General features: G+C 43.0%; 1 protein-coding gene across 1 annotated transcript in view; it reads right to left on the reverse strand.

Moving 5' to 3' along the window:
* The window catches only part of pde1ca (phosphodiesterase 1C, calmodulin-dependent a), a 118,854-nt gene that overhangs the window by 5,985 nt on the left and 100,731 nt on the right, over nucleotides 1–12,138 (reverse strand). Inside the window, 3 exon segments of the mRNA XM_024000569.2 lie at nucleotides 5,528–5,605; nucleotides 6,147–6,446; nucleotides 6,889–7,064. Of these exon segments, the coding sequence (XP_023856337.2) occupies nucleotides 5,528–5,605; nucleotides 6,147–6,446; nucleotides 6,889–7,064 (554 nt within the window).

The following is a 12,138-nucleotide window of genomic DNA, read 5'->3' on the forward strand; positions in this document are numbered from 1 at the left end:
AATAAAACAGAATTAATGGTTCCTTCAATGATGGCAATGCATCCAGGTCATGATGCAGCAAAGCATCCCCAAACCATCACACTACCACCACCATGCTTGACCGTTAGTATGAGGTTCTTGCTGTGTTTGATTTTCGCCAGACATAACAGGGCCCATGTCAGCCAAAAATATATACTTTTGACTCATCTGTTCATAGAACATTGTTCCAGATCTCTTGAGGATCATCCAGGCAATTTTTTGGCAACTTGAGATGAGCATTCATGTTCTTCTTAGTGAGCAATGGTTTCCACCTTGCTACTCTGCCATGAATCCCATTTTTGCCCAGTGTATTTCTGATGGTGGAATCATAAACACTGACCTTAGCCGAGGCGAGAGAGACCTAGAAATCCCTGGATGTTTTTCTAGAGTTCTTTGGAGAGATTTTGGCAGGACGGCCACTCCTGGGAAATTCACTACTGTCCCAAACATTGTCCTTTTGGACAATATGGCTCTGGTTGTGGTTCGGTGGAGCCCCAGAGCCTTAGAAATGGCTTTGTAGACTGATAAGCATCAACAACGTTTTTCTAGAGGTCTTCAGGAATTTATTTTGATCGTGGCATGATGTGCCTCTAAAACCTGTGCTCTGACAAATTCAATCTGATGGTAAGGACCAAAGTTAGTCAGATTTATATTAGGCAGTGCTGGCCCTAATCAGGGCTGGTTGTTAACCAAAGGACTCAAACAGCTGACTGTAATTATCTCTTTAATTGGGTGGAATTAACTGGGGGGCGGCAATAACTTTTTCACACCTGAAGACTGCATGTTTGGTTACCTCATCTTTTCTCTCAGACTCCCTCTATATACCACTACAACCAGTGGAGGCTMCTGAGGGGAGGACGGCACATAATAATGGCTGGAACGGAGCAAAAGGAATGGAATCAAACACGTTTAATGTATTTCATACAATTCAACGTATTCAGCTCCAGCCATTACCATGAGCCCGTCCTCCCCAATTGAGGTGTCCCCAACCTCCTGTGACTACAACCCACAAAAAGATCTGACCAAATTCAATGTGAAAATGTGCAATACTGCAGAAAATCAGACGGGGCAAATACTTTTTCACGGCACAGTAAAACAAACGGAAATAAGGGGGATATATGTCGYAAAAAACAAAAACAAGATGAACATGGTTTCGTCTGTAGTGATTTCATCCCAGGGTTTGCTGATGAGTTGGTCATAGAGAAAATGGGGGTCACAGAAATGACTATACTGGCACTACTAAACCGTGGGCCTCGAACTTACTGTACTGGCAATAGGTTGTTATCAATAACGTCATATTTCGATATCAACCTATACTAACCCCTAGCAATAGAACACAGAAGCATACTGCACTTCATATACCCACCCACACACCAATTCACAAAAAACTATGATCTATAGATTCTATACTCACCTATCAGCTTATCCTCATTTACACATGTCCATTTAAACCTTTCACACACAGTATGTTGACCGATCAAAATGTAAATATCTGACAATATATGACGCTGTTTCAGGAAGGCATGAGATTGCTGGTTTTGAGTTGAAGTAAAGGGAGCAAATTCACAAAGATTGCATGTCATAAAATAATAAATCAAGGCGTGAGAATGGGGCCATAAAAATGGGTCTGTGCATGTTTTTACGTTCTTCAGGGATTCTTCACTATGACAATGTTCCACAGTCCAGATAACAGGCATGACTAAGTACAATTTTGAATGACAGAACTAGTACCACAGGGTAGCGGTCAGATACAAATATATGTAATGGTAAAAAAAAGAAAGGAAAAGGTAACACAGACCCTATCCCTTTGTATCACAAGAAACAACATCTAGAAATCATGGAAAGGGATAGCTGCCACAAAGTATTAACAATCACTAAACACTGACAAGATCTTGTGCTGAAAGATGTCACAAAAGCTTGCAAGCTAGCTAGATAGAGACATATAGACTGTTCTACAGGGCAACACTGAAGTGACGAGTAAAGACATATCTATTTTAAGGCAAAGATTCTTCCTTCTGGAGCAAAATAAATCATTTTGAGGAGCTTAAACAGAAGTATTTACCCTTTTGTAGGTTGAGTTTTATTTTAACTCTAGCATATCTATAATATCTGTTGTTTTTCTATCTTTGGTCAAGGCAACAGGAATTTCTACACAGTGAACCTGGAGGCCATTTTGGAAAACCCCAAAGATGACCCAGTCAATACTGTACATGTACTATAAGTCTGCTTCTTGAACACAACATGAAATATTTTGATTCTTTACTTTCTACATTTCATTACGTGTAGTAACCTAGTGTTTGTTCTGTTTGTTTCGTTTCCTGTGTTTTTCTTTGTTTTTGAGATATAATAATTCTGTTAATGCTAAATTAATTTATTAACACACATTTTTTAAATTATATTTACATGCTGTGAATGATTTGTATAAAACGTATGTATTGGTAAATCAAGATGGATCAATCAGATTCCAAGTTTGTTCAACAAAGTTTTCACATCACAGTTGAACGTTGAGTGGGAATTAACTGACTCTCTCAACCCAATTCTTATCCACATATTGGAAAACTCTCATGCTTTGTATGCACCAATGCARTTGATAAAGAAAGACTTGAGGATATGAGGATATTGTGTTGAGCTGCAGTGTCTTAAAGCAAAGTCAGAAGAAGTCCTGGAGTTGAAGTGCAAAGCGCAAATAACCAACTCATAATGATAGATTCACACTACTTTGAAATAATGAAACATTAACCCACTCATCCATGTCATTGGGGAGCACAGATTCAGCAGAGACACTGTACATCAGAAGTCTTAGAAACATGTTACTTCTCTCTGTCGACTACATTAAGACATTCAAAATTATAACTATACACAATAATTCATAAATAACATATGTACAATAAATACATATTATACTCTGGCAACCAGGAAACTCCCCTAGCTAGAACTGCCACGAACTAGAGAGAAAAGTAAGCAACGAAACCTAAGCACACATATACAGTATATTTTGGCATTGTAACATGTTATAAACGGTTGATTTCCCCCGCCCCGAAAAAAATGAATATGGTTGTTGTGCCTGGCTTAATAACAGTCGTATGATGTCATCACAATAACGTTTGGATGGTTGGAAATCAATCAAACCTGCACTGTGGAGAACATAAATCACCTACAGTACATTGTAAAAAGAATAACATTACATACTATTTAGAGACAACTTATGAATCAATCATGGTTCTCTGGACAAAGTTACTTTTTTCTTTAGATTTACAATAAACATATGGGAATTCTAATGCTAGAGAATCATAGGTCAACACAATACATCATTATATGTATATACATTACCGTACACAATATTGTTTCTTAGTATTACTAAATATGTGTTATTTCTCTCTAAGAAGACGCTTCCATGATGAAGCCAATACGTTTCAGACTTCATATTTAGATTGTATGTTAACGGGTAACTATGACTTCATTTGATGTGTGCTAGTTAGAAAGTGCATTCTAGTTGCAAAATTAAATGTAAAAGCGAAACAAATCTAACAATCGTTTATCTTATATAGTTTATGTATGCAATATAAACAAGACAAATGTCATTGTACTTTATTCATTAATTACACTGGTGGAAGTAATAATAACAGTTGTATGTAGATTCGCCATTCTTTCAACACCCTTCTTAAATTCGCCATTGTTTACATTTTGCTCGACACACACAGATGCACATACTGTACAAACACAGAGAGGTCTGAAGGTCCAAATGCAAACCAGGCCACTCTTCCATCACCCAGAACTTTGCTGTGATGAGTAGGAGCAGAGGAAGATACACAGAGCAAACTGAAAGCTCCTCTGGAAGGGCCTAGCTAGTGTGGAGGCCAGGGCAACACAGGGCAGCACTGTCCTGTCCTTTAGCCTTACCCTCTCATGTACCAGCCTGTGCATGTGCCTGCCCCTCTCCAGTTGGAAGAAAGAGCCTATAAGTCCATCATGGCTCAGGAAATGACAAAGGTCGCAATGTTTGTGCTAATTTGAAACCAGCACATTTACCATGGTAACACATGGACCGGCAAGTTAAGCTTTGATTTGGGAGAAAAAAGCGGACGGAAAAGCAGGGTTCCACCAGAAACAGACATAAGTGGAACTACACTCTTAGAAAAAAGGTGCTATTCAGATCCTAAAAGGGTTCTTCAGCTGTCCCCATAGATAGAAGAACCCTTTTTGGTTCCAGGTAGAACCCTTCTGGGTTCCATGTAGATCCCTCTGTGGAAAGGGGTTCTACCTGGAACCAAAAGCATTCCACCTGGAACCACAAAGGGTTATTAAAGGGTTCTCCTATGGGGACAGCCGAAGAACCCTTTTAGGATCTGAATAGCACCTTTTTTTCTAAGAGTATAGTGTTGAAAAAAAAGAATACACCAAAATAAAAGCAGTACACATCCAGCAGAGGGCAATCTGGAACATTAGACAGAGAGAGAGAGAGGTGTCCCCTGGTAAATGAAGTCTTTGTTGGGGAACTGAATGGGCAGTTAGTTTGGATTGGACGTAGGAGCAGCCACCACTGCTGCAGCCGCTAGAGACGCAGGTAAACTGTCATGGTTACTGTCGTCAGAATCCTCCTCTTCTGTATCTGTGGGAGGGGAAGAGGACATATGGCACACTTAAAACTTCCTGCTCCAACTTCCTGGTCTCCTGGACCGCTGCATGGCATGCTGGGAAGGGGGAGGGGTTAATGACAATATAGGCCGTGATCCACAGCTAAGGCGAGGCTGACGCAACAGCCAATGGTTGCGTGCCACGTCATCGACTGGCAAATTGCTATAACATATGATGTGGTTAGCTGATACTTAAATACCTATCAAGGTGTTATAAGATCTGTCAGGCGTCAACAACGTCTACGCTCGGGAAGTCTGTCGAAATGACAGGAAAGCTGTAGGTACATTATGACCCCAAAAATTGTACATGGTCAGTCAACATGAGGTTGGGGGTGATGGTTTTGAGAGTCAGTTGTCAAAGGGTGTTAACAGCTAAATGAGAGCGATTGTGTTTGCTCGGAAGAAGAGCTTTGAGTTTCAGAGATAAGTCTGATAACAAAAGAACATGTTATGTATAGAGGGACAATGACAAAGTCCCTGTCAGGCTGGAACAAGACTGTAGATAATGATCATTGAACACACTGTCACCATAGTAACGTGAAGGACAGACTCAGGGGAAGGGATAAAAGAAATAAAGGATAGAAAGAGGTTGCCTTTGAGAGGGAGGAGGTGGTGGAGGATGGCAGGGGTGAGTGAGCGTGTGAGTGACATTAGACATGTTTCCACAAGAGAGTCAGTCACAGTCCTGTGCTGTCACATCATAGCCTTAGTCAAATCCATTTTTTGCAGGACCAAACTACAATGTTTAAATGTGATTTTTCCATGCCTTGTCATAACCGAAACGGCTTGTTTTCTACTCTTCGCTTTAAAAAGAGTATTTGATTGTGGAAACGTAGCTAAGGTTCGCCCTGAGGGGAAAGAAAATGCTGTTTTACCGTCAGAGGTGTTTTTCTCACTGTCATCATCAGAGCCAGAGTCAGTGTCAGGTGAGTCTAGGTCCTCTGGGACTTCCCCTGGAGTCAAATAAAACACTGTCATCAACCATCACAATGCCCCAGCACAAACCAAGCCAGAGACCACTGTCCACTAGGTGCCTCACACATCCCCCAGACAGACAACACTGATTAAACAAAATAGTCACTGAGTATATAAAATACAGACTTATTGAAGAGCATAAGGAAGTGACATGTTCATAGTAGTCACAAATGTTGACACCACTGAGGATATGATAACAGTTTCAAAATGCAATTTCAAAATCATTTTACATGCATAATTGACCAGCAGAGGGCACTCTTTTACAACAAAATCATCAGGAGAGCAGCRAAGGATTCAGCAAAGACATTATCTTCCACTACCATTTCTGAAGCAATAGCAACAACAGTTTGAGAGCACCAAGAAGACCACCAGACAAACTGACTCAAACTTTGGGTCCACCATATTCTAATCACTACTTGGCACTTTAAGTAGATGCTGTTCACAACTTCTTTAAACCAAGTATTATAAATAGAGAGCATATCTGTAGGAGCCTGTAACTGACTGTAAACTAACACGTACCGTTTTGCACTTGCTGGTTTTTCTCTGTGCTGGTGCTGCTGGTTTCAGGCTCCTTGGGGTCCAAGTGATTCAGCCCCGGTCCTGGTCCTGATGTTGTTATGGTCCCGACGGCCCCCCCTGGGTCCTTATTCCCTGCCTCCTCTTTGGGCACTTCCTCCACCACTTCCCTTTTCTCTCCCTCTGCTTGTGTACCTTCTTCATCTCTCCCTTTCTTTTCTTCCTTCTCTTCTGTCGTTCCAGGCTCTGTCTCCTCCTGCGAAGCCTTCTCCTCTGCTTCCCTTTTGGTTTTCTCCTCCAGATCTGTCAGAACAAAAACATATTTTGTATGTGTGAAAGAGCCCTAATCCACCTACTCCCTAACCCACCGAACTCCCAGCCAAGCCCTATCCTGCGTAGGGTGTCTAATGTATATCTAAGCTGCTTGGGTCTTCATTTCCTCTTGTCCTAAGACTGACAATACTTCCACCTCATGGCCTTGGACGGATCATTCCCATAACCCACCTATTTTTTTGTTTTGCTTTACCATTAGCCTCCCGGGTCTCCATTTCTCTCGGTTCTGGTGCACCTCTTTGTTCCAGGATCAAACCCATCCTGACAAGCCCTCCCCTGACTGGGGCTCTTCTGTACCTTTTGCCTCCTATGTCTTCCACTTCTCATCCTGTCTCATACCCTACTCCCCCAACCCACCAAACCTGCCAGACCCTTCCCTGTGAGGGGTTGAGGGGCCCTAGCCCCAGTGTACCTTTAGCAGCCTGGGTCTTCCATTTCTCTCTGTTCTGGTGCACCTCTTCGTTCCAGGTGGCCTTGAAGCCCTTATAGTCGATGGTTCCCGGGGAACAGTTGAGTGTTCCGCTGCCCTCTGAGCCTGTACTGATCACACTGGACCGCTTCCCATCCCCCACTGGAATACTGTTTAGACTGTATACAAAGAGAGACAGAGAATGTCATTCACCTGGCCTGTAACACACACTTTACATACCTACTGGGAATATGGCCACAGCAGACACTGGATTCCACAGTGACTTAAACCACAGAACAGTGGTTGCATACATTGTAAATGATCCCTGCAGGAATTGAACCCACCACCGTGGTACACTTCTGTGACTGACCTGTCATACACCACACAACGTAATGAACTACTGAGAATCTATTGAGATTCTACAGAGGGATTATATTGAACATGTGATTGGACATCACAGCCATGCTTAATGGATGTCTGAACTGAAAAACCTAAATTTGAGACATTGAGGAAATGAGGGTTTACAGCCCAGTGGTTCTAGTACCACTATAATCACCATGCGTGTGTATAATGAGCATTATATACATAGACAGATGGACTGGGTTGCAGAGGCTGGGGTAAGAAGAGGAGGTGGACAGATGTGGCTGTTTGCAAACACGATCTGCAAGTGTGTGTCTAGCGGGCAAAGCTGGTTGGAATGACGTCATTACAACCACTTTACAACTAATGTGCGTGTGTGTGTGTTAGTGTGTGTGTTTGCGTGTGTGTGTGTTGTGTGTGTGTGTGTGTGTGTGTGTGTGTGTGTGTGGTGTGGTGTGTGTGTGTTTGCGTGTGCGTGTGCGTGTGCATGTGGTGTGTGTGTGTGTGTGTGTGTGGTGTTGTGTGTGTGTGTGGTGTGTGTGTGTGTGTGTGTGGTGTGGTGTGGTGTGTGTGTGTGTTATGACTGTTTGTGTATGACAGAGAAAGAAAGTGAGGAAGTGTTAAGCCTCTTTATCCAGATATGCCTTGGAGAAGAGAGAGAGAGAGAGAAAGAGAGAGAGTGAGAGAGAGAGAGACAGGGAGAAAGAGACAAATCAGGGGTGAGGAGGAACATGGCGGGAGGGATGGATGAGCGTTCCAAGTAATGTTTATAATCCTTCTATTCTGTTGATGATGATGGCATGACTTTGTTGATGTAACAGCGGGACAGTTGTTGATCCCAGCTGATGTTGTCAGGCCTATTTGTGTGTGTGGGTGTGTGTGGACGTGTTTAACTATACTTGAGGGGACCAGAAGTCCCCACAAAAATAGTAAACAAACAAAAATGTGACCACCTCGGGAGATTTTGTTGGTCCCCACAAGGTCAAATACTATTTCTCTGAGGTTTAGGGTTAAGGTTAGAATTAGTGTTAGGGTTAGAATTAGGTTTAAGGTCAGGTTTAGGGTTAGCGTTAGGAATTAGGGATAGGTTTCAATTCAAATCAAATTGTATTTGTCACATGTGTCACACGAATACAACAACTTCACCTTACAGTGAAATGCTTACTTACAAGCCCTTAACCAACGATGCAGTTTTAAGAAAAATAAGTTTTAAGAAAGTATTTACAAAAATAACAAATAACTAAAGAGCAACAATAAAATAACAGTAGCGAGCCTATATACAGGGGGTACGGGTACAGGGTCAATGTGCAGAGGCACAGGTTAGTCGAGGTAATTGAGGTAATATGTACATGTAGATAGAGGTAAAGTGACTATGCATAGATAATAAACAGAGAGTAGCAGCAGTGTAAAAATAGGGGGGTCAATGCAAACAGTCTGGATAGCCATTTGATTAGCTGTTCAAGAGCCTTATGGCTTGGGGACAGAAGCTGTTAAGAAGCCTTTTGGACCTAGACTTGGCGCTCCGGTACCACGTACTGTAGCAGAGAGAACAGTCTATGACTAGGGTGGCTGAAGTCTTTGGCAATTTTTAGGGCCTTCCTCTAACACCGCCTGGTATAGAGGTCCTGGATGGCAGGAAGCTTGGCCCCAGTGATTTGCTGGGCCGTACGCACTACCCTCTGTAGTGCCTTGCGGTCGGAGGCTGAGCAGTGGCCATTCCAGGCGGTGATGCAACCAGTCAGGATGCACTTGATGGTGCAGCTGTAGAACTTTTTATGGATCTGATGACCCATGCCAAAACTTTTCAGTCTCCTGAGGGGGAATAGGCCTTGTTGTGCCCTTTTCACGACTGTCTTGGTGTGTTTCGGCCACGATAGTTTGTTGGTGATATGGACACCAAGGAACTTGAAGCTCTCAACTTGCTCCACTACAGCCCCGCTGATGAGAATGGGGGCATGCTCAGCTCTCCTTTTCCTGTAGTCCACGATCATCTCCTTTGTCTTGATCATATTGAGGGAGAGGTTGTTAACCTGGCACAACACTGCCAGGTCTCTGACCTCTTCCCTATAGGCTGTCTCATTGTTGTCGGTGATCAGGCCTATCATTGTTGTGTCGTCGGCAAACTTAATGATGGTGTTGGAGTCGTGCTTGGCCATGCAATCCTGGGTGAACAGGGAGTACAGGAGGGGACTGAGCACGCAGCCCTGAAGCGCCCCCGTGTTGAGGATCAGCGTGGCAGATGTGTTGTTACCTACACTTACCACCTGGGGGTGGCCCATGCTGAGCTGTTGTCAATGAGTAGCATTCTCAAGTAGGTGTTCCTTTTGTCCAGGTGGGAAAGGGCAGTGTGGAGTGGAACAGAGATTTCTTCATCTGTGGATCTGCTGGGGCGGTATGCAAATTGGAGTGGGTCTAGAGTTTCTGGGATAATTGTGTTAATGTGTTGATGATGACCAGCCTTTCAAAGCACTTCATGGCTACAGGCGTGAGTGATATGGGTGGGTAGTCATTTAGACACGTTACCTTGGTGTTCTTGGGCACAGGGACTATGGTGGTCTGCTTGAAACATGTTGGTATTACAGACTCGGTCAGGGAGAGGTTGAAAATGTCAGTGAAAACACTTGCCAGTTGGTCAGCGCATGCTCTGAGTACACATCCTGGTAATCTGTCTGGCCCTGCGGCCCTGTGAATGTTGACCTGTTTAAAGGTCTTACTCATATCGGCTACGGAGAGCGTGATCACACAGTCTGGTAGCTAATCTGGTAGGCTCGTGTCACTGGTTAGCTCGCGGCTGTGCTTCCCTTTGTAGTCCGTAATAGTTTCCAAGCCCTGCCATATCCGAAGAGCGTCGGAGCCGGTGTAGTAGGATTCAATCTTAGTCCTGTATTGATGCTTTGCCTGTTTGATGGTTCGTTGGAGGGCATAGCGGGATTATTTACAAGTGTCCGGGTTAGACTCCGGCTCCTTGAAAGCGTCAGCTCTACCCTTTAGCTCAGTGCGGATGTTGCATCTAATACATGGCTTCTGGTTGGGGTATGTGTGTACGTCACTGTGGTGATGACGTCATCGATGCACTTATTAATGAAGCTGGTGATTGATGTGGTGTACTCCTCAATGCCGTCGGAAGAATCCCGGAACATATTCAAGTCTGTGCTAGCAAAATAGTCCTATAGCTTAGCATCTGCGTCATCTGACCACTTCTGTATTGAGCGAATTACTGTTACTTCCTGCTTTAGATTTTGCTTGTAAGCAAGAATCAGGAGGATAGAGTTATGGTCAGATTTGCCAAATGGAGGGCAATGGAGAGTTTTGTACGCATCTCTGTGTGTGGAGTAAAGGTGGTCTAGAGTTTTTTTCCCTGTGGTTGCACATACAACATGCAGAAAGAAACGAGGTAAAATGGATTTATGTTACCATGCATTAAAGTCCCCGGCCACTAGGAGCGCTGCCTCTGGATGAGCATTTTTTTGTTTGCTTATGTCTTATACAGCTCGTTGAGTGCGGTCTTAGTGCCAGCATTGTTTTGTGGTGGTAAATAGAGAGCTATGAAAAATATCAATTAAAAGTCTCTTGGTAAATAGTGTGGTCTACAGCTTATCATGAGATATTTTACCTCAGGCAAGCAAATCCTAGAGACTTCCTTAATATTAGATTTCGTGCACCTGCTATTACCGGAGYCACCCCTTGTCTTACCGGAGGCAGCTGTTCTATCTTGCCGATGGACCAAAAACCCAGCCAGCTGTATGTTATCCATGTCGTCGTTCATCCACGACTCGGTGAAACACAAGATATTATGTCTCTTTGTTAGGATAGTCTTGATCGGAGCTCATCCAGTGTTTTATCCAAATATTGTACGTTGGATAATACGGAAGGTAGAGGCGGGTTACCCCCTCGCCGTCGGATTCTTACAAGGCACCGTGACCTACGTCCCCTATATTTCCGTTTGTTCTTCATGCGAATGGGATTTGTGCCCTGTCCAGTGTTGGAAGTAAATCCTTCCCGTCCAACTCATTAAACAAAAAATCTTCGTCCAGTACGAGGTGAGTAATCACTGTTCTGATATCCAGAAGCTCTTTTCGGTCATAAGAGACGGTGGCAGAAACATTATGTTCAAAAAACACACACAATAGCACAATTGGTTAGGAGCTTGTAAATGTAAACCGGCAGCCATTTCCTTCACCGCCATTAGAAAATGTTTTTCCGGGTTAGGGTTAAGGTTAGGTTTTCGAGATAAGGTTAGGGTCAAGGTTAGGGTAAGGTTATGGGTTAGGGGTTTGGGAAAATAGGATTTTGAATGGGATTGAATTGTGTGTCATCACAAGGTTAGTTGTACAAGACTGTGTGTGTGTGTGTGTGTGTGTGTGTGTGTGTGTGTGTGTGTGTGTGTGTGTGTGTGTGTGTGTGTGTGTGTGTGTGTGTGTGTGTGTGTGTGTGTGTGTGTGTGTGTGTGTGTGTGCAAGCAAGTGTGAAAGAACATTTGTGTTATTGCCAAATCAAATCAAAGTACAATGAAATGCTTACTTGCCAGCTCTCCTCTCAGTACAGCAACTAAAAAGAAATATAAAAAAATATTAAATAAAAAATCTAGTAAGAAAGATAACACAAGCATCCAGTAAAAAAGAAGAGGCAAATAAAGAAATATAAGTAATGATATTAGTTATTTACACATGTGCGGTGGAAGTGGTGCGTGCATGAACATGCGTGTTAATACTGTTCCTCATGTCTTTAGAGCCTACGGAAATGTTAAGAGCTGACCTGGGCTCAGTATCAGGCCCATCAAAGGACACTGATGATAATGTTAAAGGTCCAATGCAGCTGTTTTTATTTTCAATTAAAATTGTAAAAAAAATAAACAAAAGTAGCTTCTTAGCAAAGAGCAATTTCTCAAGCAAG

The sequence above is a fragment of the Salvelinus sp. IW2-2015 genome, linkage group LG14 (assembly GCF_002910315.2).
Source record: "Salvelinus sp. IW2-2015 linkage group LG14, ASM291031v2, whole genome shotgun sequence".
NCBI lineage: Eukaryota > Metazoa > Chordata > Actinopteri > Salmoniformes > Salmonidae > Salvelinus > Salvelinus sp. IW2-2015.